Source organism: Chiloscyllium plagiosum, chromosome 15, assembly GCF_004010195.1.
Source record: "Chiloscyllium plagiosum isolate BGI_BamShark_2017 chromosome 15, ASM401019v2, whole genome shotgun sequence".
NCBI lineage: Eukaryota > Metazoa > Chordata > Chondrichthyes > Orectolobiformes > Hemiscylliidae > Chiloscyllium > Chiloscyllium plagiosum.
The window spans coordinates 58,555,396-58,583,225 of record NC_057724.1 but is presented as its reverse complement, the minus strand read 5'-3'; the positions used below and the strand labels follow the sequence as shown (position 1 = coordinate 58,583,225).

Genomic DNA, 27,830 nt, shown 5'->3' with positions numbered 1-27,830 from the left:
ATGTACAAGACCCCTAGTAGCAGCTCTGAAGTGCTAGATTGAATAAATGAAAATCTTAGGCAAATGTGTAGCAAAGCCAGATAGTATCAGTGGGGAATTTTAACTTTAGCACTTGAAAATGAAAAGGATGAATCGGTTGCTGGAGTTTTAGATTTAGGTAAGACAGACACCCAACTGAGTAAATTTGCTCATAGGTAAACCAACTGAAGAACAGTGAAGGATGTTTAAAGAAACATTTAACAATATAAAACCAGTTTATACTCCAAGAGGGAAAATCTCTGCTTCACAGAAGAAAATTATTGGACAAGAAAGATATAAGGGATAGTTTAAAACTACAAGGACTTAGAAAAATGGAAAGAAATGGCACAGATCCTGTTGAATGGAAAAGATAGAAAGACCAAAGGGCCATAAAGTAGCTTATAACAAATACTGAAAGGAATTATGAAAAGAATGGTGCCTAGGAAAGTGGGTGGGCAGAAGCAATTTTGGCCCACTAAAGACAGAAAGTCCCCACTGGCTATGGGGAAATAGCTGATATGGTGAATAATTACTTTTCCTCAGTATTTAAAAGTAGAAAAGCTTGTTGAAAGCCCTGAGGAAATTAGTAGTGGATCAGGAACAGGGGCTGAATCAAATTAACACAAGCAAAATATCAGTAATGAGGAAATTAATGATTCGGAGATGCCAGTGTTGGACTGGGGTGTACAAAGTTAAAAATCACACAACACCAGGTTATAGTCCAACAGGTTTAATTGGAAGCACACTAGCTTTCGGAGCGATGCTCCTTCATCAGGTGATTGATGGAATTGAAGGGTGACAAACCAGTTTCTATCCAAGGGCATGAGACACCCTAACTATAATCTTTCAGAATTTTCTAGACACAGGAGTTGATCCCCTGGACTGGAAAAGTGCATGTGTCAGTCTTCTATTGAAGATGGCCGGAAGAGAAACTCCAGGGAATTAAGGTCAGTTAGGCTAAAATCAGCAGTGGGGATAATTGAAGTTGATAATCAAGGATGGTTTAACTGAAGACCTTGAAATTTTCTGGCTAATCAGGGAGAGCCAACATGGATTTGTAACAGCTAGGTCATTCCTGACAAACCACACTGAAGTTTTTGAAGAGGTAACTAAGGTAGTGGACTAGGAAATGCCTATGGATGCTGTTCATATGGACTTCGCAAGGCATTTGATAGAAGTCCCACATAACAGAGAGCTAGCTAAGGTAGAAGTCCACGAAATTGATGGCAAATTACTGACATGACTGGGAAATTAGATGAGTGGCAAGTGACAAAGTAGGGATAATGGGTAGGTACTTAAATTAACAGGTGACCAGTGACGTCACAGAGGGATGAGTGTTAGGGTCTGAATTATTCACATTATACAAAGTTATTTTTCCAAATTTGCTGATGACACAAAATTAGGTAGAATTATACCAATGTAGATAAGAGCATAAAATTACAAATTGATATTGGTAGATTCAGTGCATGAGCAAAACTGCTGCAGATGTAGAAAATGTCAGCAAATAAGAGGCTATCCATTTTGGATTGAAAAAGGATGGTAAAGTACAGTGGATGTCAAAAGAAACTAGGAGGTTCAGGTGCATGGATCTTTAATATATCTCAAATGTGCAGAAACTAATCATGACGACTAACGGAATGCTGAGCTTTATATTTAGAGGACTGCACTAGAAGGATGCAGATGTTATTGCTGCGGTTATACAAAAGCCTGGTTAGACCTACATGGCGTACTGTGAACAAATATGACCACCACATCTGAGGAAGGATACAGTGGCCTTCGATGGAGTACAACACAGACTCATAAGAATGATACTTGGACTTCAGGGATTAAGTTATAAAGAGAGACTAGATAAATTAGGAAGCTCATTCTAGAATTTGAAAGGTTAAGGGGTGATCTGATGAAAGTCTTCAAGATATTAGTAAGAAAAGTCAGGGTTTATAAAAGATAAACTATTTCCACGTTGGGGATTCCACAACTAGGGAGGCATAGTCCGAGAATTAGAGCCAGGCCATTCAGGAGGGATACTAGGAGGCACTTCGACACACTACATGGTAGATGTTTGGAAGTCTCTTCCACAAACGGCAATGGATGCAGAATCAGTTGTTGGCTTTAAATCTGAGACAGATAAAGTTTTGTTAAGCAAAAATATTTAAGGGTTATAGATCAAAGGCAGATATCTGGATTTAGGCTATATGTTAGCCATGATCTCAGTGAGCAGTGGAACTGGCTCAAGGGACTGAATGGTCTACTCTCGTTCCTATAACTTCTAAATGCTGCTAATAAAATTCGAAGAACTCCACACAAATTATTACCTTAATTAGAAAATTGGAGGTCACAAGAAGTAGAGATAATGGGTAAGTACAAAGTGGAAGTATGTAACGAATGGTGCTTCACTGACATCTGTGTTCAGAACTCAACTAGTTACCATATTTATCATGGCTCAGATAATGGAATAAAAAAAGTCCAAATTTGATGACGACAAGGATAAGTGGTATTGTAAGCAGTCTTGATATAACCGTAAAGCTACACAGATGTAAAAAGACTGAAAATAGACAAAGGTGGCAAATAAATTCCAACTTAGGCAGTTAGAATTTTATGCATGTTGGACATAAGAAAAAGGAGAGAAGACTTGATGAAAAGCTAGAAATTGTGTAAGGTCCACATGCTTATGTGCCAAAGGCATGTGGAGTTACACCACAAATCAGCCATGATTGCATTGAATAGCAGAACAGGCTCCAGGGGCTGCATAACATATTTCTATTCCTATGTTCTTAACAGCCACAAAACAAATCAATCAAGTTAACTGAATGCTAGCTTTGTATCTTAACATTAGACAAGGAAGTAAAAGTCATACTTCTATTATGCAAAGTTCTAGACCAATTTTGGGAGGAGTACCTCAGGCTAGTTATGGCTGGCCTTGGTGAGAGTATAGTGTACACCTACAGGATGATTAAGACTAAATAACAGAAGACATTATAAAAACTGAGTTCACATTCCTTGGAGTTCACAGATTTCAGGGAGAATTTGAAACTGTCAAAATATTACGAAAAATTGATGATGTAATTGGGAAGAAATTAATTCCCCAGTTTCATTATCTAGAATGGGGCACTGTCTAAAACTTGGAACTAGAAAGGTTGCAGAAATTTGGAAATCTCTTCCACTGGTACTTCTTTTTGTAAAGCAATGTTTTATTTAAACCTAGTGGTTTTGTTCAAAACCTTGAGATATGGGCTGAAGGTATGTGGAGTTCAACCAGAGTTCGCTGACTAGTAGTTGAGAGTGTGGTGCTGGAAAAGCACAACAGGAATTCCTGATGAAGGGCTTATGCCTGACCTGCTGTGCTTTTCCAGTAACACTCTGGACTCTCATCTCCAGCATCTGCAGTCCTCACTTTCTCTTCTTTGAAGAGTGAACAAACTCAAGGGATTTAATCACCAATCCTATTCTTATGGTGCTAGGAAAGGCAGATCATAGTTTATACAAACTGTGGGTGAGTCTAAGAAGCATTATCCAATCAAGTTTCACCAAAGCCTTACAAAGTGTTTTACATTACTAACTTACCACATACAATTGATAACACACGGCAGCATTATGATCTCAGCTAATGTCAGTAATGGACAAAGTCAGATGCCAGACTGAAATCTGGCTTGATAATCTTTTTTTAAATACAAAATTGTTTTTCACTGAAAACAAACATACAATGCTGCAGATTTGATTTTAACAATAAAATAAAAATTGAAAAATAAAATAGAACAAATCAATTTATAACAACTGAAATTTTGAAAGAGCAAAAATACAATCCTGATAGCACTTTTCAGAATCAAATACTAGACAGACTTTGCCTCTCTATCATAAGTTTAGCTTAACAGTTTCTTTCAATTCCCAGTCAGGAGAGCTTGGTAGCCTTTTCCTGGATTCATACACAACTAACTTTAAACTTCCTCAGTTTCAAATAACCCCTTCAGGGCTCTAACCAAACATCTCAGGTCTGAAAATTTCAAACTAAAATCTTTACACTCAGGTAGCCTGTTTGGAAGTAACTCATTTTTTTCCCAAAAATCTATTTTGTACATCTAACTTAAAATTAGAATTTTTATGAACTGAAAATACGAGCTTTCCAAATTGTTCTTACCTCAAGCAATAGCTAAATCCTGTTACTTCGAAACAGTAAGCATTTGTGCATTAATTTGCTTAGTCTGTCCATTCATAAATCTCTCCCACAATGGAAACAAATTCCCATCACTACCACAAGGACACACACTCATATATTAGTTTATTAAAAGGAAGTCATGGCTTGAAAACTACAGACATTAAATCCCCCCGAATACAAATGGAAGGCGATTTGACACCCAGTCAAAATCTACAATCCAGAATAAATTTATATAATGGAACATTACAGTGCAGTACAGGCCCTTTGGCCCTCAATGTTGCGCCAACCTGTGAAACCAATCCGAAACCCATCTAAACTACACTATTCCATTCTTCTCCACATGCCTATTCAATTACCATTTAAATGCCCTTAAAGTTGGCGAGTCTACTATTGTTGCAGGCACTGCATTCCACACCCGTACTACTACGAGCAAAGAAACCACCTCCGACTTCTGTCCTATATTTATCACTCCTCAATTTAAAACTATGTCCCCTTGCGCTAGCCATCACCATCAGAGGAAAAAGGCTCTCTGTCCACCCTATCTAACCCTGATTATCTTGTACGTCTCAATTAAGTCACCTCTCAACTTTCTTCTCTCTAACAAAAACAGCCTCAAGTCCCTCAGCCTTTTCTCGTAATTAAACTGCACACCTCACATTACTGTAACTAATGCTTGAAATTTGCCCATTCCGTCATACTTAAATGGAAGCTCTCAAGCAAAAGAAGAAAATATCATGATTTGGAGATGCCGGTGTTGGACTGAAGTGTACAAAGTTAAATCACAACACCAGGTTATAGTCCAACAACCACCTGATGTAGGAGCAGCACTCCGAAACCTAATGCTTCCAATTAAACCTGTTGGACTATAACCTGGTGTTGTGTAAGAAAATATCAAATCTCTAGGTTAAAAGCTAGTGCTTAAAGTAAGGTAAAGGTTGTCATCATCTTATCAGGTCACAGGACTGCACTCTTAGTAGAGAGGGAGGGGCAAATGATGGTGGCTTAACTCAAGGATCACAACATCTTAGGCAAGGGGAGTGGGAGAGAAGGAGAATCTTTCATGTCATGAGCAGAAACACAACAAACGAGAAAGTATAAAACATGAACCAAAGTGGATGTCAAATAAAATACTGAAGCACTGACACATGAAAGTTTAACTCAACACAATTGCCCAGGAAGCACATCTTCAATATCAGTCCCAAATGTAATCTTATGTCTTATTCTAAAGAAATAAAATTTCTCGATTAATAGTTTAATTCCACAATTCTGAATACAAAATTCAAGCCAGCCCAAAGGATTACTTGCATGGCATCTAAACTCTAATTCAAGAGAACAATGAATTTAAAATTTACCTTTATAAATCTCAGATTTATCTTCTGACTTCTCTTTGTTTGCCATCTCCAGAAAGTCTTCAATTAAATCCAATGATATAAGGGATTGGCTGAATACAAGTCTGAAATTGGATACACATATGTTATGAAATTCAACAAAAATGCCAACACTACTCAGTTCAATAGGAAATTGTGACTGTATGCCATTTTTTGAGGGTACAGGATAGATGGGAAGAGAAGAAAGAAAAGCTTTAGCACAGTCTGATTTGAGTGATGCTTATGGAAACCTGCCAGTAATAATGCTTTCCTGCTCTATTTTACTGAATAGTTTTGGCACCTTAGGCAAACAGAATGTTGTATCAAGCAACATACTATAATCTTTACTGCCACCAATAACTCATTTGTCATGACTGCTTTTAAAATCATTTCAAAGAAACATGACTTGAACTTCAATTTAGACAATTAGTCTTAGAGGTATACAGCAAGGAAACAGACCCTTTGGTCCAACTCGTCCATGCTGACCAGATATCCTAAACTAATCTAGTCCCAATATTTGGCCAGTAATTCTAGCTTATTCAGTCTCTCAAATAGCTCAAACCTTCCATTTCCGGCAACATCTTTTCTGAACCCTCTCAAGTTTAATAATATCTTCCCTGTAACAGGGAGACCAGAATTGAATGCAGTATTCTATAAGTGGCCTAAACAATTCCTGTACATCCGCAACATGACAAGCCCAGTTCCTATACTCAATGCACTGCACAATGAAGGCAAGCATGCCAGACGCCTTCTTCACCACCTTGGCTCCCTACAACTCCACGTTCAAGGAATTATGTACCTGCAGCCTTAGGTTCCTTTGCTCAGCAGCACTCCTCAGGGCCCTACCATTAATTATATAAGCCATGCCCTGGTTTGCCATAACAAAATAGTCAAAACATTAGACAAGGCAAGATGTATAATAGCTGCAATTTTACAAAGAACTCAATCTATAAACATGCATTCAATTAACCCACAGGGAAAAGCAGCATGATTTTCAACACTAAAAGCTGGACCAAATAAATTGCAACTAAATTGATTCAAAAGGTTGGAAACTGCACAACTTAATCTTATGGCTAGGGACCTGAGGTTCAGGACAGACTGTCACTTGAGCATTGTTGCTGCTGCCCGAGAACATGCTCTGACAAAGTCTTCACCAGCCCATGATGTATAGTGTCACATCGTCCCAAAATAATCCATCTTGGGACGTAAGATGCTAAAATGAACAGTCATCTGGTTTCTCTTAGATTATATGGAACAGCCATCAATAACCTTCATTACTTCAAGGTAGGTAAGACATTTCCATCACCAGTCCAAAGAATGGAAACTGAGGGCCATCGTACTACATTTTTAATGAATTCAGTAGGTACAAAAATGTACAGAAAATCCAGATGCACTTGGAAGACAGTAAACTGTTGCACATCTTGAAACTTGCAAAGGACTCAAAAGGTTTAATTACTGAGCTCACATTAAACCAATATGCAAAAATATAAATGTCATCATTCTGTTGAAATAAAATGGCCAAGAAAGACACTGAACAGAACTAGTCCATACATGTTTCCATTCTTGAAATTTTCAGAAAAATAGTTGACCTAATGAAGCAGACTACAAATTTTTGATCCTTATTCTAATTGACTCTAATCTGTTAAATACTGCTGCATGATATTAGACATATCCCTATACATTTACATTGAAATATATCCTCTTTTACGGTCCCCCAGTATCCCAACTGGATATTGGTAGCGCAGTTAGAAATGTGAATTTCAGTAGGTATACACTGGACATTTTCCATTAACCTTGATGTAAACAAACAGTATGAAAGCAATTTTCACTCTCTTTTCGATGTTTTTGCAATTGTAGTTAAATCCTTAGATATCCCCATCCCCACTGCATCAAGTTGTTTGTTTGGCAATTTAACTTTTTCGACACAGAAATTCCTAACAAATTAACATATACAAGGTAATGTTAGAAGGAACCCTGATTAATGCAGTCTGAATTGTTAAGGATTAACAGAACTCTTTCCCAACTAAATGCACCAAAAATTTAGGAAGTGTTCAAAGTTAACATGGGTTATAAGAACTTTCATAGCTGAAGTGCAGTGGCATTAAAACAAATTGCAATTAATTGATGCTTTTCTCAAAAGCAACTCAAGGCAGGCAAGATGGCAGTGCCAACATGGTAGGTAGTGATCGGGCTTGTGAGCTCGTTCACTTCAGCCAGCCGCATTTTTTCTCTCTCTCTCTCTCTCTCTCCCTTTTCATTCTCTTTCTTTCCCCTCATCTTCTGATGTCAAGGGGAAGTCTTGTGGGAGGCATCAGTTGCAGCGGTGGCAGTACCTGGAGTGGGGACTCATAACAGCAAGATTGCTGCAGCGGAGGCCAGAGCAGGGAGGACTGCGGTATGCCTGAAATGTGGACTCTTGGCTGGGTTAACATTCCTGTACCCAGAGCAGGGACTGCTTGAGATCCTGCAGAAGGCCCAGGACATGTGGGGATTTGAAGACCTTTTGTACAGAAGATGAATTCTATTTATGTAATTTTTTTTTGTAATTCAAAATGCCACCGGTTTGTAGAGCCAAAATACTTTTCACTATCTTTCTAGATATATGCGACAATTAGTAACTCAAAAACCTCTCCTTAAACCAAGAAAAAAAATGTCAACTCACACTTTTTCTGCAATTGCTTCACACATGTATAGAATTTCAAACAAAAGGGCCATTTTCCCAGAATGCTGCAATATTTCTGCATCAGCATCTGTGATGAACTCTTTGTACCAATCTGCGGCTGGGCTACCTGGATTGGAACCAGTAGAAGGCTTTGCTGTCAGGAATGAGACGGGGGGAGGGGGGGAAGGGAAGAAACATCAGACATCGCATAGAACGGCATTAATACAATACAAGCCATGAAACAGTACATTTATAATTACATAAATTTTATTCATAAATACAACATTAACCACACTACTGGTTAGGAAACAGATCATTACATTGCAACACTCAAGTTCCAGCTCGTTTTAGGAATATCAGTTAAAAAAAAAAGGAATACAGAATGACTATGATCGGCCAGTTCTGTGGCAGTTAAAAATAAACCACATCAAAGCAACTGTAATAACATAAATGCACTAAAAGGTGTTATGCATTAAACGTAATGCCCTTTGCAAAATCTACACAGTATGGATTATGTGGATTATTCAAAAATGCAAATAGAAAAATATGAACAAGCCCAATAAAGAATTAAATTTCTACCATCATCTGCTTTTGCAGCACTGGACTCTGCAGGTTTCTCTTCTGTACTTCCTTCTCCTCCACCACGCGATCTTGAATTCCAAACTTTGATAACCTCCACATCATTGTCACTGCCACTCTCCTTTGAGCTGCTTTCATCTTTCTTTCCACGCTTTTTTCTCTTTTTACTAAAATTAATAGGTTTAGATGTAATTTTTCTCAATGTTACAACTACTTCCTGCAACTGTTCCACTCTGTTGACAATATCTCATGTAAACAGCCGAGTCTAAGCCATCAATGGCAATACAAAAATGTAAATTAATTAAGCTGATATTAGTTATTTTGTTGCCCAACAGTTTAAAAAAAAAGGAAATGAATGATTTAATGTCAAATCTTACCAACAGTCTTATAATGTGAGACAATTAATAAATCAAATCAAATTTAAACTAATGCATGTATTTAAAAGGCCATTTGGAGTATGATTGTCCCATTCATGCCGATGGTTGTGAAATTATAATAGTATTCTATTCCAAAAGTGAATCACATTTGCTCCCAACACTAATGTCACAATATGGAATGAAAAAGTACAATTCGTAGGAAAAGCCCATTCACCACTTTGTGGTGGGGAGGAATGTGCTAGAATCAATTCCTGCAATCAAGATTCATACATTCTGACGAAGTTTTTATCTTGCACTTATTAAGACAATTCACATGAATGCTAATTCAAAAGGGAAAGCCAACAGTTTTACCAATACATTCACAAAGATCTCAACAGAAACTCCCAGTGTGGTTAGAATATGGAACTTGCTCCCACAATATTGACTTGAAGTGTACAGTATATAGGAAAGGGGGAAAACGGATAAGCAAAGGCTCTTCATAACTCAGTTGGCCTTTTGCCCACCCCCCTTCTCATCCTGGCCAGCTCTCTCTAATGCAAAGGGAAAATTTTACACTGTAAACTTTTGACTAGTGAAGGTGATTTCACAAAATGCAAATTTAATATTCAATTATTCACTGTTCAGTATTTCAGGATTAGAATAACTCCAGGAATAATGTGGAAATAAAGCTCTAACAAAATTTAATTATGACTGACAGAAGTACAAAGAGCACCTAAACATTGCCCATTGCCCCAAGTGACTTTCAAAGAGGCTGGAAACAAACAAGTGGAGTAAAAACAAATTGCTGGAGAAACTCAGCAGGTCAGGCAGCATCTGTGGGAAGAAAAGTGTTAATGTTTCAAGTCCAGTGACTCTTCACAGACATTGCTGAGAAACTCAGCAGGTCAGGCAGCATCTGTGGGAAGAAAAGTGTTAATGTTTCAAGTCCAGTGACTCTTCACAGACATTGCTGAGTTTCTGTTTTTGTTTCAGATCTCCAGTTTCCACAGTTTGTGTTTCATTAATGCAAACAAGTGGAATTTTTTCCCCCAACATATTACTAGTTGCCTCACAATTGATATAAACAAATCTCCCAACTCAAAACCACACTGTTTCAAGACTGTACATAAAAGTAATGAAAAAGGATTGAAATGCCAAATCTGCATTCAGCTGATGAATGAAAACATACCATTCTTGGTGTTTCAATCACATATATCCTCAGCCTCATTTGTTATACGAGGGGGTTGAATGTTAGAATTACAACAGTAGATGATGGAAGGAGACAGAGTTATGTTGCACTACAACATTATGTAGTAGTAAATCGTTGGTAAACAATTTTCCATATATTTATGTACAAGAAACAACTTTTATGTCTTTACACAATACATTATAATCCATTCTTTAAGCCAACATAGTAAAAAAAAGACAAAAACCTTTTCTCATCTTCAGAGGAAAGACTCATTGAGGTTTCGTCCGAGTCTGATGCAATGAATTCATCCATACTATCCTCATCAAAGTATCCCTAAAATGGAGAGAGATTAATAATCTACTGTTGCACATGACATTCATTTTGCTTCAAGTTATCATCACTGAAGTGTAATGCAAATAAATATAGCCATTGCATGACTTTCCAATCAACTTCAACAGGGTACGGACAATACATCTTCCCAAGGACTGCAAAAGGCCAAAAAGTGACAGGTCACCACCACCACCTCCTCCAGGCAATTAGGATGGATGATAAATGCTGGTCTAGCCAATTTCACATTTATCTCTTGAATGAGTAAAACTTTTTTCGCATTGTATAATAAAGGCTGTAGGGAGAAACCTGGAAAATATAGACCTATGAGTTTGACATCAATGATGGGTAAGTTGTTGGAGGTGATTCTAAAAGACAGGATTTACATTTATTTGGAGGGCAAGGATTGGTTAGGGATAGCCAGCATGGCCTTGTGAAAGGAAAATCGCGATTCACAAACTTGATTGAATTTTGAATGTGGTAACCAAAAAGATTGAAAGCAAATTGGTAGACATTGTTTATTTGGATTTTAGGAAAGTCTTTGACAAGGTTCTGCATGGTAGACTAATTATTAAAGTTCGGTCACACTGCATTCAAAGTGAACTTACCAACTGGATATATAATTGGTCTAATGGCAAGAGACAGATTGGTGGTAGAAGTTGCTTTGCAGAGTGGAGGTCTTTCATCAATAATGTTTCACAGGGATAGGTTCTAGGTCCTCTTTTGTTTATCATTTACATAAATAATTTGAATGAGAGTACAGTGGAACCTTGATTATCTGAACACCGATGGGGGGGCACTATTGCGTTTGGTTAATCAATTAAATGCCTTTACTTGGGGGCTCAGAGATTTTAAAGTCTGCTCCCAGTTCAGGAACACGCAGCACACAGCGTGTTAGACCCTGCCCCCAACCCCATCCAACACACCCCCGCCCCCTCTCCAGGGCAACCGGACTGTACACCAACAAGACTGCTACTGCTGCAGTTGTCTATGTGAGGTAAGTCTCCAAATAGCGTGCACATGTACGCATACACACACACAAACATCTTTTTGACAGGTTCCACCTTTGCCCTGTACAGCACAATGTTGGAGAGATTATGTGGGGGAAGGGGGGTGGTGGTTTAGGGTACACCACCGTGTAGAACTCCAGGGAAAGTGTGGAGAGAGAGAGAGAGGGAGAAAGAGAGAGAGGGCGGGCAGTTAGTCATTTGGAGACGATGCTTGTTTAATCACTGTAAACAAAAGACGCGCTCACTGTTGGAATCACGTCTTTGATGTAAAATTTCCATCGGGACCTCGAGATCTCTTTCGGATAATCGGTATTCGGATAATCGAAGTTCCTTTGTATGGGGGCATGGTTAGCAAGTTTGTAGATGTCACCAAAATTGGTGGCATAGTGAACAGTAAAGAAGATTATCTAAGATTACAAAGAGACCTTGATCAATTGGGTAATAAACTTCGTGTTAGTCTTCAGTCTAATTTGGATAAATGTGAGGCATTGCATTTTGGTAAAACAAACCAGGGCAGACCTTACACAATTAATGGCAGGGTACTGGGTAGTGTTGTAGAATGGAAACACTTCTGCGTTGAGGCACATAATTTTTTAAAATTTGCATCTTGCCAAGATGGCGTTTGGGGCCTTCTTCACTCAGACCTGTAAGCATAGAGGTTGGGACATCATGTCAATTTTGTACAGGACACTGGTAAGGCCTCTTCTGCAGTTTTTGTCACTCTGCTGTGGAAAGGATATTGTTAAACTGGGAAGGGTTCAGAGAAGATTTACCAGAATGGCACCAGGAATGGAGGTTTTGTGATGTAAAAATAGACCAGAAAGACTGGGACATTTTTCATTGGAGTGAAAAATACTGAGGGGTGGCCTCATTGCGATTTATAAAATCATGAGGGACATAGCTAAGGTGAATGACAAGGGACTTTTCTGTGGATGGGGAAGGTCAAAATTAAGAGTTTTGTTTAAGGCGAGAGACGTAAGATTTAAAAAAGACAAGGGGGAACTAACTGTCAGAGAAAGTGGTGGATGCAAGCACAGTTATGACTTTTAAACGACATTTGAATAAATTCATGAATAAAAAGAAGTTTGGAGGGTTATGGGCCAAACACAGGCAGGTGGGCCTAGTTTAGCTCAGGAACATGGTCAGCATGGACTGCTTGGATCGAAGGGTCTGTTTCCATGCTGCATGACTCCATGACTATGACTTCTTTAAATCAGAACTAGCAAATAAACCGAAGATTTCATTATTTAAAAAAGTAGAAATCACTTGCATTAAAGGGTTTTTTAAAGAAACAAATATAGCCTATAAATTCCAGAGATGCAACATAATGCTGAAGTTAACAAAGCATCCAATTCCTATTTGGACAAGGCACAGTTTGTAGAAAATTGGTTATTTCAAAGATACAATGTCTGGAGAGCAAAACAAAAATCAAATATATTAATCATATAACCTTGCTATTTTAAAATGGAGAGAACCCAGTCTACTGACCATTCAAGGCAAAGGCCAAGACCAAGGACACTGTCATATATTTTATTCCACTTAACATCCAGATTCAATTTAATGAGGTTTGGTAGTTACTTTACATTTACAAGCCTTTTTTTTTGAGCAGCAGATTTGAATTAGATGGTGAAATTCATATCTCTCAAATCATCCTGAAAGCATGACAGCCACCAGTGAAGTGAGGAGGGGAAGAAATGCAAGAAGTGCCCTTAGAACAAAATTGTTACCTGTACTATTTATCTCTCAGGAAAACTACAGCTTTTGCCGAATCTAATGAACGAACTGGTCTGCTCCAGGGTACAGCTAAATTTTAAAATTGCAGGTGCCAATGAGTGTCAAGAGCTATTCGACCACAAAACCATACAATACCGGAGCAGAATTAGGCCATTCGCCGAGTCTGCTCCATTGTTCAATTATGGCTGATAGGGTTCTCAATCCCATTCTCCTCCTCCTCCCCAGAACCTTTGGTTCCCCTTACCAATCAAGGACCTATCTATTTCAGTCCTAAAGACACACAATGACTTGGCCTTCACAGTCTCCTGCAGCACTGAGTTCCATAGATTGACTACACCTTCTGGCTGAAGAAATTCTTCCTCATCTCTGTTCTGAAGGGCTGTTCCTTCACTCCGAGGCTACTTCGTTGGGTCCTAGTCTCTCCTACTAGTGGAAACTACTTCTCCACGTTGACTATATCAGGCCTCTCAGTATTCTCTAAATTTCAATGAGATTTCTCCTTCCTCCCCACCCACACCCGTTCTTCTAAACTCCATCAGATGTAGACCCAGGTCCTCAACTGTTCCTTGTATGACAAGCCCTTCATTCTCAGGACAGTTCTTGTAAAGCTCTTCTGGACTCCTTGCATAGCCAGCAAATTCATTCTTAGATACAGAGCCTAAAACTGCTCTCAAAGTTCCAAACACAGTCTAATCTACAGCCTGGGCAGTACATCCCTGTTCTTGTATTCTAACTCTCTCAAAATGTGCTCTTGTAGTAGCTCTCTCAAAATGAATACTTGCATTACATTTGCCTTCTTAACTGCCAACCAAATCTGCATGCTGACCTTGAGGATTCTGAGAACTAGGACTCCAATTTCTCTTTGTGCTTCAGATTTTCACAGCATTTCTCCTTGTAGAAAATAATCTATATCCATATTCTTCCTAACAAAGAGCATAACCTCATGCTTTCCCATGTTATATTCCATCTCACACTTCTATGCTCACTTCGTAGCTTGTCCAAGTGCATCTGCAGCCTCCCTCATTCCACAATACTATCTGCCCCTACACCAATCTTTGCATCATCTGCAAACTTAGAAACAATGCTCTCAGTTCCTTCATCCAGATTGTTAACGTGTAATGTGAATAGATGTGGTCCCAACACTCAACCTGTGAAACTCCACTAGTCACCAGCTGCCATCCTGGAAAAGACTCCTTTATCCCTACTCTTTGCCTTCTGCCAGTCAGCCTACCTTCTTATCCATGTCAGTACCTTGCTCTCAACACCACAGATTCTTACTTACAGTATCATCACTGGATTGTTAATTCTGAGACTGAGATAATTTTCTGGGGATCCAGGTTTGAGGTCAGGCTAATGGACCCATAATATCCCATCTCTGGTCTCTTCACTTCTCAAACGAGGTTGTTACATTAGACATTTTCAAATACACTGGGATTCTGCACAACTCCAATGATTCCTGAAAGATCAGCACCCCATGCCTCTATAATCTCCGTAGCTATCTTCTTCAGAACCCTGGGTGTAGTCCAAGCCATTCGGGTGATTCACCTACCTTCAGCTTCCCCAGCACTTTCTCCATAATGATGTTCACAACTCTCACCTTTGCCCCGTCACTCTCAAAGGTCTGGTATGCTGCTGGTGTGTTCCATGAAGACTGATGCAAAGTATGTATTTAGTTCCTGTTATTTGTTCCTCATTACTACTTCTGTAGCCTCAATTCCCAGTGGTCCAATGTCCACTCCTATCTCTCTTACCTTTTATATATCTAAAAAAAAACACTCTTCCAATCTTCTTTCATATTACTAAATAGCTTGTCTTCATATTTTATCTCCTCCATCACATATTGCTTTTTTAAATAAAATTGTCCTCTGCTGGTTTTTAAAGGCTTCCCACTAATCTTCATACCATTGTTTACATTATACTGTCCCTGACCTCCCTTGTCAGCCACAATTACCTAGTCTTCCCCTTAGTATGCCTTTTTTTCCCTTAGGCTGAATGTCTCCTGTACTTCTCAAATTACTCCCCAGAAATTCCTCCAATTGCTGTTCAGTCATCTTCCCTGCTAGGCTCTCCTTCCAATCAACTGTGGCCAGCTCCTCCCTCATATCTACAGTTACCTTTAATCAATTGTAGTACCATAACATTGGATTCCAACTTCTCACTCTCAAACTGCAGGGTGAATTCTATCATATTATGGTAACTGCCCCCTTGGTGTTCCTTAACCTTAAGCTCCCAAATCAAGTCTGCCTCATAACATCACTACATCGAGAGTGGCCTGTTCCTTAGTGGGCTCTACCGGAAGCTGCTCCAAAAAAAAAATCTCATGGACATACCACAAATTCCTTTCCTTGGAATCTGCTACCAACTTTATTTAGCAGTCCACCTGCATATTGAAGTCCCCCATGATTATTGTAATAGTGCCTTGCCTATCACATGAATTATTTTCTGCCCCACATCCTGACTACTGCGAGGTGGCATGTACGTAACTGCCATTAGGGAGATTTTTTCCTTTCCTATTAAACTAACATTATCTCCCAGCAGGTTGGAGTAATACTTCAAACTGAAAATAATCCCTCCAACAGACCAAAATTTAACTTTCCATACGTGAAGTGTTTGTAGTCTTGACAGCAAGTTACATGTTTTTAAAATAGAAACAGAAAACACTGCAAACTGATCGAATCTATGGGGAGAAGCGTTAACGCTTCAGATCAATGACCTTTCATCAGAAAAGTTAATGGACTTGAACCTTCAACTTGGTTCCCCTTCACATGAGAACTTCCAGATTGGTTTTTACTGTCAACTCAGTTTTGATTATGTTGTGTTCTTCATTTACATGCTTCATTTGATTGAATACTGCTGAATGATGCAATGTTTATTAATCACCAAATGAATTAGAAGTAAAATTAAATAGCTGCAAAGGAAAAGTATTTATTCGTGAGTTTAAATTTTGTTCCTGTAAATTTGTGAATAGTTTTATTAAAACAAATTAACTTTCGGCAATAAAGATATATATTTTTAAAAATCAGTTAAAGATTTGACTTCTGGCCACTATCTTCAAAAGACATAGCTATAGCCAGACAGGACAAGCGATTCACAAGCATAAGGATTTATAGCATTAGAGATACACATTCAGTCCATCACAGCTAGAGTCATGGTCACTGTACGCCCTTATGAGATCTACAAATGGGTATTGAGAGCAAATATTCAAATTAGTCCATTCTAAGAACATGGTCAACTTACTAAATGGAGTGGGCTTCCAGTGCAATGATTTTCAAAGTACTGTAAAAGACTGCAAACTCACTTTGCATTTTTTTTTTACTGGTTTGAGTGATTTCAGCCAAATTTACCTAAAGATAGTCAAAAAATAATAGCATCTCTAGGCCATTCTAAACATCATTGATGGGTTTCTGATGTTACTGTTTAAGTTACTAAACCCAAATGCTAATGTAAGCAGATAACCAACACCGGCATTTTTTCCCCCAACACCACTTTTAAATGTCTGCTGCGATGTAGCAAGATTAATTCCATTCAAACCAGAAAGATTCATGGGTTAACTGAAACATATAACCACCAACTGTCTTATGTAATTGATTTGTTCTTTTTAAAAAAACTTCAGCCAAAATCGTTATCCATCAGAATATTTTACATAAAATTGAAATAGTTAATATTCACTTTCCCCCCCATTCATTCAAAGGATTAAGGCTTCACTCATTCCTAATTGCCTAAAGAGTTAAAAGTCAAACATATTGCTGTGGGTCTGTGTCACAGGTAGGCCAGACTTGGTAAAGATGACGGCTTCCTTCCTCAAAAGGACATTATGTGAATCACTGGAACTTTCCCTGACAAGTGGAAACATATTCGTGGTCATCATTAGGTAATTAATTCCAGATTTTTATTGAATTCAAATTCCACATTTGCCATGGCAGGATTTGAACCCGGTTCCCCAGAACATTATCTGGGTCTCTGGATTAACAGTCCAATAATACCACTAGGCCTTTGCCTCCCTATTAATTTACAGTACCTTGTTTTCTTTGCTAATATAGTCCAACTGCAGGCACCAAGGATGGGTCCATATCCTGCTCAGCATCTGGAAATCTTGGAAGAGTCTTGTTCCTGTCTTCCCCCTTCCACCTTCATTAGTCCCCACTCCTGAAAGTAAAAGCTGTAACCTTGAGATTGAGAAATCTTGTACACTCCTTTGAAGAGGTAAGAAAGCTAGTTTACCTCAAAATGTTTTCAGCTTTAGCAAAAATAACATCCAACTAAGCAGTTAGACAAAGCCTTTTGTAACATGCACATATTAATCTGTTAACCGATAGTGGTATTCAAGTACAAAATATTTTAAAGTAAGACTATTTTCATAAGAAAACCAACAACTCATTCAATAAGAAAAATTTTTAAAATCCTATACTGATCTTGTATCCTGTATTTCTGTATCGCAAACTTCAGAATGAGAAAGCTGAGAAGCTAGGTATTACTACAGAGATTTCAGTACATGACACTTTAGTGTAACACTGAGGGAATGATGCTTTATAAGAGCTGCCATCTTTCAGGTAAGACGAGTGGCTCTTCTAGGCTTCAAAAGGCTAGATTTCCCATTTGATTACATGCATGTGCACTTGCCTCCTTAAGCTATGACATTTAATAAGTGTGAATGTGGGAACTCCTGAGGTAGGCAATCTGCATCTCTACCACCTCTAGAGTGGCTGGTCTTAAAAGGACAGCTGAACATTTCACTGAAAAAGCCATATCGACACATTTGAGTCCCAACTTGAAGGGGTTAGGGAGTGAGGGTGTGCACGTGCTCAAATTAGAGCTATCTTTAATGACAAAGTTAAAAATCACACAACACCATTCTACAGTCCAACAGGTTTATCTGGATTTATAAGCTTTCACAGCATTGCTCCTTCATCAGATAACTGGTGAGGCAGGATCATAGGACACAGAATTTATAATAAAAGATCAAAGTATCATAAGACTGATGCAATGTATTGAACAAACCTAGATTGCTGACAAGTGTGCAGCCTGCATTTGATTTGGGACAGCACGATGGCTCATTGGTTAGCACTGTTGCCTCACAGCACTAGGATCCCAGGTTCGATTCCAGCCTTGGGCGACTGTCTGTGTGGAGTTTGCACATTGTCCCCATATCTGCGTAGGTTTCCTCTGGGTGCTCCAGTTTCCTCCCACAATCCAAAAATGTGCAGGTCAGGTGAATTAGCCATGCTAAATTGCCCATCGTGTTAGGTGCATGAGCCAGAGGGAAATGGGACTGGGTGGGTTACTCTTCGGAGTGTCGGTGCGGACTTGTTGGGCCGAAGGGCCTGTTTCCACACTGTAGGTAATCTAATCTGATTAATATGTAAATCCCAGAACTTCAAGTCACATTCCTAAAACAACTAAAGGTTTTGTATTAAAAAAAGTGACATCTCCGCTCAGACAATGCAGTAAAGGTGGAGATTAGATCTTGTCTGTATTCCAACCTTGAGTCAGACCGGTTCTATTTCCAAAGAAGGAATTTATAAAATGCCACCCTGACTGTCTGCCTACAGATTGTGAACTTTTTTGAACAAAATAGAATGATCTGCAAATACAAATTCACCCATAGACTTGTGCACGCGTGTGTTGGGGATGGGGGACAACTTGTGTATGAGGTCATGTGATTGTAACAGTGTGATCATGTAAGAGTGTTGTGTGTGCATACACACAACACTCTTACACATGATCATACTCTCACACATACTTTCCCTCACATGCGCGCACACAACTCTATGGAGTGAATTTGTACTTCAAAAAGGCACACGATCCGCAGGTGTGACATTTTATACATTCCCATTTTGAAAAGAGAACCGGTCTGACTCAAAGTTGCAATACTGACAGAATCTAACCTCACATCTTTAATGCATTGAGCTGAGATACCACTTTTTAAAATATAAAACCTTAAGTTATCTTGGAACTGTGACTTGAAAGTAGTTCTGGGATTTACATATTAATGATTCGAAACCTGTAACCCATTCTAAGCGATTAAAGACTGAACAGCAATCTAGGTTTGTTTAATACATCCCATCAGTTCTATGACACGTTCATCTTTTACTATAAATTCTGTGCCCTATGATCCTGCCCCACAAGCTACTTGATGAAGGAGCAGCGCTCCGAAAGCTTGTACTTCCAAATAAACCTGTTGGACTATAATCTAGTATTGAGAGAGTTTTAACTTTGTCCACCCGTCCAATATCAGCACCTCCACATCATGTCTTTAAGGAGTCATTGTTTGAAATTCAGTTCTTATTCTCTAAATTAAATCTGTTTTTGACAGCAGGGTAACGACACAAGCCCCACTCAGTAAAAATGAACGTTCTCTGCTACATTTGCTTGAGCAATTAAAGGAAAAAAAAAGGGGATTTCACAGATATTCAGCCTGAAGTTGACCCTTATAAATTCATGTATGTACCAGTGCTAGCTTTTGGATTTGCAATCAATTTAATATCAGCTGTGCTCTTTCACACATTTTACTTTTTAGTTTTATCTTCATTGAATACTGTACTTAAAAACAAGTTGGATTTAAATTATTTTATACCCACTAGTTCAAAAAAAAAAATCGCCAGTCCTAATGTGCACCATGTTTGTGTGGAGAGACTTCTTTATTCCTTGTTCTTCTAGTGTTAATCCTTAGACTTGTGTAATTTGTTACCATTTTGCCAATCACTGGAAGCTATCTTGGACTACTTACTTCCTCAAATTGTTTTATAATTTTCAAAATTAAATGCCATTACATTTCCATGCCATGACTTTTCTAATTTGTGCACAGTAATGACTCAGAAATAACAAGGTGATAATGACCAATGATTTGTTTTATTCATGTTGGTTGAAGAATAAATGCTGGCCAGGGCACGGTCACAAAGGGGGGGGGGGGGGGGGGGGGGAGAATGCTAATGAAATCAGTGAGGATAGAGATAGATAGAAGCTAAACCTGAAAAACAAATTGCTGGCAAAACTCTGGTAGCACCTCTGGGAAGAAAGCAGAGATAGAGTCACCAGACTCCAAACATTAACTCTTTCTTCCCACAGATGCTGCCAGACCTGCTGAGTTTCACCAGCAAGTTCTGTTTTTGTTTCAGATCTCCAGCATTTGCAGTTCTTTGTTTTATTTTAAGCCAAAACTGAAACCTCGAAGAGCCACTTAGAGAACAGATCCAGCCTGGACAATAACAGGCCAGTCTGTCTCTTTTAAACAGAGGCAGCCCGAATGATTACCAGAAAACAACTCTCAGCTGGTTTGCAGACACTAAATGAAAATGACAATGCAAGATCATTCATTGTACAACAGCTGCAGTGCAACCATGCAAATGAAGTAACCTGAATCATTGCAAACTTCAGTAGAGCAGGAGCTGAAGGGTGCCAGCAGATGCAATTCCAACTGGAATCACAAGCACACAGATTTTTAGTTTCAATAATCTCCCAAAAATTAGAACAAAACAGTATTCGTTTTGAATCATTTAAAATTAAATAATGGGACTGTACCAAGAAAACAATTTCTAAATTCTGGCATTTCCTCTCCGAAATAGCCCGAAGCAGATCAGTTAGGCATGTATTTCCTTATTTCATGCCAAAAATGTTTAGTTTACGTTCACCATAGTGTAACCCCAGTATGCCCACAGTTATATTATAATATACTTGAATGCAAAAAAAGTTCAATCATAATTATGAAACATCACTTAAGTAAAAGCCACAGGTTGAATGCTTCATGGTTCTTTAAGATTACAAAACAGATCTTAGTGGTTACTGCCAGTGTTTGGTGAAATATTGCACAAGTTATTCTGATTAGGCAATTGGGGCTAGTGGTACAAGTATTCACTGATTATACAAGTCTAAGCTGTTGGCTAATCATTGAAAGTTTAAAATGGATTTATCACAAACAGACAAAACGGTTAGATCTCTACCAACATGGCAGTATTTCAGTAAGAGTTATTTTGCAGGAATCCAAATTTAAGTTCAAAACTAGTGATTCAGTAACACCCTATCACTTTCATATCAAGTTGCAGAGTTGTGCCATCTTAATGCACACACTTGTTACCAATTCTCCGGGAACACTATTTGAGTACTAAATACATTTCACCCTCTCTTTACATTTCTTCAATATTGAGGCACTGCTGTGAATGAAGATTCTCTTCAGCCAGTGTTTAGCTTATATTTTTGAAAATTACTTCTCTGTCCAGCCTCCTATATAATTGATCGCAAGCACCATGAGTCACATCAGATCACACTCGCTTATCACTCATGCTAGATGACCATCACCACCTCATCCTTGGTTTTCAAATCACTCCAAAGCCTTGTCCTTCCATATAGCTGCCAACTATGCCACAAACCTCATGAGACAGGTTTTGCTCCAATTCTGGCCTCCGCAGCATCCCCAATCTTAATTGCTTCATCACTGGTGGCAGTGCAATCAGTTACCTAGGCTATGAATATCCTCCCCAACTTAACCACCTTTCTACCTCACCTTGCTCCTTAAGATACTTCTTCAAACTAAATGTTTGAGCATTTGGTCATCTGGTCAAGGTCTCATGCAGCTCCATGTCATTTTCGTAATACAATATTCCTAAGGAACACCTTGGGTGATTTCTTATATTAATGGCCCTGCATAAATACAAATACACAAACGGTGTTCTCAGTCTTTCAGATGACTTCATTTTCTCCCTCCATGTTGCAGATTTGTCTCATTGTCTCTACATATTTTCCCACGTCTCTTCACTTTTCTATTTATTCTTTTGAACAGACTATGGACAGATCTACACCCTCACAATCAGAACTCCCATCTAAATCTGTAGGTTCTGAACTCATACCTATTGCTGCTTCAGTGCCACTCTTTTTTGTTGCCAACATTAAATGCACACCCAAGCAGCTGCACCAATCCATCTTCAAAATAGGCAAGTTGCTTATAGAATCATGTTCCACCCTGGCAGTTCACCAATAATAATTATAATGAAGGCCAATGAAAATCAACCAAGTATCGCTGACTCCTTTCGGCAGTGACCAGGCACAGTCTGCTCACTGTATCACACACAAAGGTCACCTCCTTGAAATTGTTTAAATTGTTTTTTTTTCAAAAAGGGCTGACATATCTAAAACATTTTCAATTTTAGGATGTTTCTGTGAAATTGAGAGATGCCTTAAGACATGGTTCAAAGATACAGCTTGCAGTAAACCAATAAATCAGGGAGAAAGAACTGATAGCCAGCAACAGAAACAGAATAACTCTTGGATCTACATCCACATTCCAGTACACTCTCTGCAATGTCTAGACAGCAGGAAGACCCAACTCCAAATTACCACACATTACGATGCAATTCCTCTGTCACTCTGAAAACACAGATAGGGAACCATACTGTACTTCCCAGAGATTTTTTTTTCCCTCTAGTACAACCCACTCCTTTTATAAATAACATGTGGAAATGATCAGATTCAGCTATTTCCTACAGTTCTAAGACAATAACTAGACGAAATTACAACAGCCCTAACTGATATTAATGAATTGCAATTATCGTTCATTAAAAAAAAACTTTGTTACATACCTGTAAAATGATCAAGGTAGTACTGATAAAGTTTGCACTGAATTGGCATCATTCTCACAGAAAGAACATACTCATATTTCGGAGGCAAGAATTTTGTAAGCGCAGTGTAATCCTTTCGCTATTTGATACAAAAAAGTATAAAATTTTATAATCAGAATTGGAGGGTTGGACAGACATGTACAGGTAGAGAAAATTACCCCCAAAACTCTGAAAATAAAACCAAATATTTAAAATTAATATAAACAAGACAGAGTTATCAGGAGAAGAATTAGGACACAAATGGCAACCCTTCGTCCCCAACCTTAGATTATTACATCTAGTTAAGAGCATTAGTGGTTGAAAACCCAAGGCAAAACAGCAACAAGCAATGCAGGTTTAACTGCACAAAATAAGAAGAAACAGAAGAACATTAGCAGCCAAAAGTATGAAGGTAGAGGAGCTAAAACAGAAACTGTTCCAATGATGATGGTAAATACCTGTACACAGCCTGCTAGCATTTCATACAAGATGTGAGCACGTTTCTTCATTACTCGCACGTCCACTAAAGTGGAATCAGCGCACTGGCCATTTTGAATGGGATTCATGAACCTGTTTCTGAATTCTTTTATCGAACCAAGAAGGTTTTCTTTAATGAAATTCACCATACAGTGATCTGTAGGAGAAATATTTCAAGCATTTAATCTTTTCACAACAGGACTAATTCATCTAATCCATATATATGAAAACACAATAAGACAATAGTCTGCTCTTCCCCATGCTGTAGTAAAGAATTGAATGTTACTTCTATCGTATAACCAAAATTCCCTCTATTTGCATTTGTATAGTGACCAACAGGAGTAAACATACAAAACAACAAAAGAAAACAATCACAAGGTGACCAAAATCTTTTTCGAAACTGCACGTTTCAAGAGTTTAATGAAGGGAAAGGTATAGCAGTGCTGAAATCTCAGAAGGGGCTTTAAGAACTTAAGCTCATGGCTGTCAATGCTTGGTTGTAGACAGTGCACAAAAGGAGGATTTCAACAGATATGCTGAAATGCGACATAACAGGTAATATAACCGAGGTGTAAATAGATAATTTGTGTAATGGAAAGGTATGAGACCATGAGCTTAGCTCATGGATAAACTGAACACTTGGGTTGCTCAGTTAAAAGACTGAGAGAATGTAATTTACAGAAAAGGCTGAATATAATAGCCTCAGTCTTTTCTGAAGTTTAACTGAAGACTTGACCTGGAGGTCATCTCTCCATGATAGCTATAAAGAGGATTCCCATTTGCCTCTATTTGTGGCCTTAATTAATTAATTTTGTGCTAAGGTGGTGTGATGGAGAGACATCGCAGGAAAAGGCTATAACTAGATAGCTAAAAACATAAACGACAAAGACAATTGGACTCAGCCGAACAACAGAAGAAAGGTTGGACAGTGATGCAGTCAATGATGGAGTCTACTAAACGTAAAGCACAAGACTGGTCAAAAAGGAGGATGACAGTGCATCATCCATTTTATGTGAAAGTAAAGATGGAAACCAGATCAAAGATTTAACATGAACAATGATCATAAATCTGATCCAAAAGCTTGGATTCATGCTGTTGATATTGAAATTCAAATTTCATTACAACAGCTGGAGGAATTTAATCATCAAATCTGGATTGAAAAACTTGTCTTAGTATGCTAATAAAACGACCACATGGTCTTGAAAATATCTGGTTCCCTCACATCCTTCAGGGAGGGAAATCTACTGTCCTGACCTGATCTGGCTTGATATGAGATCAGCTTAATGTGACAGACTTTGAATTGTCACCCAAGCGATCTCACATAATCACACTGTTGCATCAACCTGCCGAGCCTCGCTGCACCACAAATAGTTGAGAAACAGCCAGAAATTACACTCAAGTTATACAATAAATACAATGTTTGAGACTCTTCCATTACTAACTCTGGGCACATTCGATCCCAATAATCAGGAGGTGGCAACACAATGGTACAGAGTTCGAAAGAAATGGGCCCAGAGATCCTCAATATTGACCCTGGACCCACGAAGCTTCATGGCATTGGTCAAACATGGGCAAAAAAGCCCACCTCAACATGTGATTTCTCCTCAGCTAACAAAACACTATCCCTGCAAACTGACCACCACTTGGAAGAGCAATAAAAGTAGCAAAGGCACACAACATAACCTGGGTGGACGATTTTAACGTCCATCCCATGACTGAGCTGGTCAAGTCGTGACAGACACATCTTCCAGACTGGGACTACAACAGATGGTGGAAATACAAAAGGGAGAATTCTCAATTGAACCATTCCTCACCAATCTACCTGTCAGAGACTATCTGTCCATGACATCACTGATACGAATGACCATGCATAGTCCTTATGGCAATGAAATCCAAACATTCAGAGGGTAACCCCCCCCAACTTGTTGACAAGATGCTACCAGAATACAAGATGGAATTGATTCAGAACAAATCAGCATTTGGTGATACTTTTTCAATTTACAAGCATCCTAACCAGCACTCAGAAATCTTTACAAGGACTAAATTATAATGGATTGCAGCATTTTTATCGAACAATCTCACTATATTGTGCATTTGGCAGTCAGATGAAATTTTGATTTCATGGTACAACCTGGCTTGGTATTTATTGCAAGACTACTTTTGCTGTATTTGATCTTCACACATCATATAGTGAGCTATAAATAACTATAGAAAACATGTCAACTCAAAATAGATACATTTAAGATAGAGAAAGGCTTAGAAAGCTGTGCTCAGAGGTCTGGAAGGACAGGAGCCAACATTGCATAGGTCTGCCACTTGCTCCCCTGCTCTACATTACTTAAAATCAAAACAGTTAGTAATATGCCTTCATAATTCAAAGTTCATGGCAGAACCATGTGGAAGTTATACTTACATTCTACCAAGTTATTTTGTAATGGCGTTCCAGTAAGAATAATCCTCCGTTTTGTTCTAATAGAATTCATTGCCTTTGATATAGCTGAAGCTTCATTTTTAAGTACATGGCCTTCATCACACACAACAAAGTCTGGACCTACATAAGAAACAAAGTCATTGTAAAAATACAAAAAGAAACTCAAAAACCTTAGTAAAAATCACTTTGTCCATAAGATGTTAAAATCATAGAGTTCCAGTTTTGATAAAGTGCAAAGGTGGAATGCAAAACAACTCAGTGGGTAGAAATTAATCCTAATTAATTAATTAATTTAAAAACTCTTGACATACTTTACATATAAAATTCATTTTTTATGCATAGAATTTCCTAGTATTAATAACATACTGATAGACAAGGTGCCCTAAAGCTAGAACAGAAGGATTAAAAAAAACATGCATTATAGATAAATGTACTTCAATTCCATCAAATTCTTCAGCTGCTTTGACAAATGAGCATTCAGTTTAAAAATGGTCTACAAGTCTAGGTTGATGTCTCATGAAAGGTTTGGCCAATTCACAAATTGCATAACCATCTACAAGTACTGCATACAAAAAGGAATGAATGGAACCATTGCCTTGATGCCATGCTTGCTTGTCCTGAAGGCACCTGACTTTGTTCTCAAAATGCTGAAGTTATTTGATGACAGATGTTTCCATTTGGATCTATTCAAAGTTGTATTTTTCCCCCTCATGCATTGGGATCCAACTTGAAAGTCATATTGTGCTTGTATCTCAGTCTGGGATGTCCCATGATGCAATCCAGTGTGATAAGTATACGTCGATATTCAGGAACTCTCCACGTGAACCACATAACCATCACAATGTGAACTTTGAACCTGGGCGCTGGAGATTTTGTACTGCCACCTGATTTTGTAAATAGATCTCAGACTCAGAAGATGCAGTGTCTCCAGGTACTATGTGTGCTGCCAGTGGGTTGCCCAAGTCTTGCACCCATAGAAAAGTGATGCAAGGTCCATTGCCTTGGAGACTTTGAACTTTGTCAAGAGATTCATTCGTTTCCCAAACACATAAATGAGCTTGCTAAATACTGAGCTTGCTATTAACAAATGATGGCTGATTTTGTTAATCAGTTACACCCCAGTCCAACACCGGCATGTCCAAATATTGGAGAGGATACTCCTAAGATTGTGCAATGATCCCAGCTGATGTTATTACTGGACAAGTCAAACTTGACTGAAACCTGGCATGATAGAGGATTTTCTTTTGTGTTTTAACATAGCCAGGGAGGCAATGGAAGTAATGGCCTTGAAAATGTGCTTCGCTAGACAAGATCATGAAGACTGTAGACACTAGAGAATTTCATGCTGCGTCATGAAAACACATTTAATTGTACAGCACATGCCTGAAAGCAGCAGTCTAAGCAGAGGAGGATTGCAGATACTTCAGAAAAAGCCTTTTACAAGATCAGGACATTGTAAATTTAAAAAAATTGAAGAGAAGATTTTTTCCACATTTATCGTTGTTTATCAGAATCTGAATTTGTAGATATATCAGGTTACATAGAGGTTCATGTGGGACCAAGGCTACCTCAGCTGTCACGAAGCTCAGTTTAATGAACTTGGAAGCGATTCCTAGAGATTTTACTTACATGGAATGAAGCAAAGGTGCTTGCATGTAGTTGCACATGTTGGCCACTAAGCATCACTGTTGAGCACAACAATTGCCTTAGCATTCATGTTGATACAATTTTGTGAACCAGCAAACCCTCGAAATAAACCTTTTAATTGCTTTTCTTTGTCCCCAAAAGGTCCTAGAACAACCTGCCACATTTTGTCCCACCATATTTCTTACTCTGCTCAACCTGATTTTCAACACTCTAAGTTGGTGCAAAACTTGTGATGGAAAAGGATAGATCAGATCTAAAAGTTGAAGTTTTGAATTGGAGGAAGGCTAATTTTGATG

The 27,830-nt window shown here is 38.5% G+C and overlaps 1 protein-coding gene across 3 annotated transcripts in view; it reads right to left on the bottom strand.

The window, feature by feature from the left end:
• atrx (ATRX chromatin remodeler) overlaps positions 1-27,830 on the bottom strand; it is a 241,124-nt gene that overhangs the window by 60,710 nt on the left and 152,584 nt on the right. For all 3 annotated transcript variants that reach the window (XM_043704988.1, XM_043704987.1, XM_043704986.1), the window contains 8 exons: positions 25,870-26,007; positions 23,438-23,613; positions 22,962-23,079; positions 17,411-17,538; positions 10,566-10,654; positions 8,777-8,943; positions 8,198-8,351; positions 5,521-5,621 (listed from right to left, as the gene is read on the bottom strand). In XM_043704988.1, the coding sequence (XP_043560923.1) occupies positions 5,521-5,621; positions 8,198-8,351; positions 8,777-8,943; positions 10,566-10,654; positions 17,411-17,538; positions 22,962-23,079; positions 23,438-23,613; positions 25,870-26,007 (1,071 nt within the window). The remainder of the gene's footprint in view (positions 1-5,520; positions 5,622-8,197; positions 8,352-8,776; positions 8,944-10,565; positions 10,655-17,410; positions 17,539-22,961; positions 23,080-23,437; positions 23,614-25,869; positions 26,008-27,830) is intronic.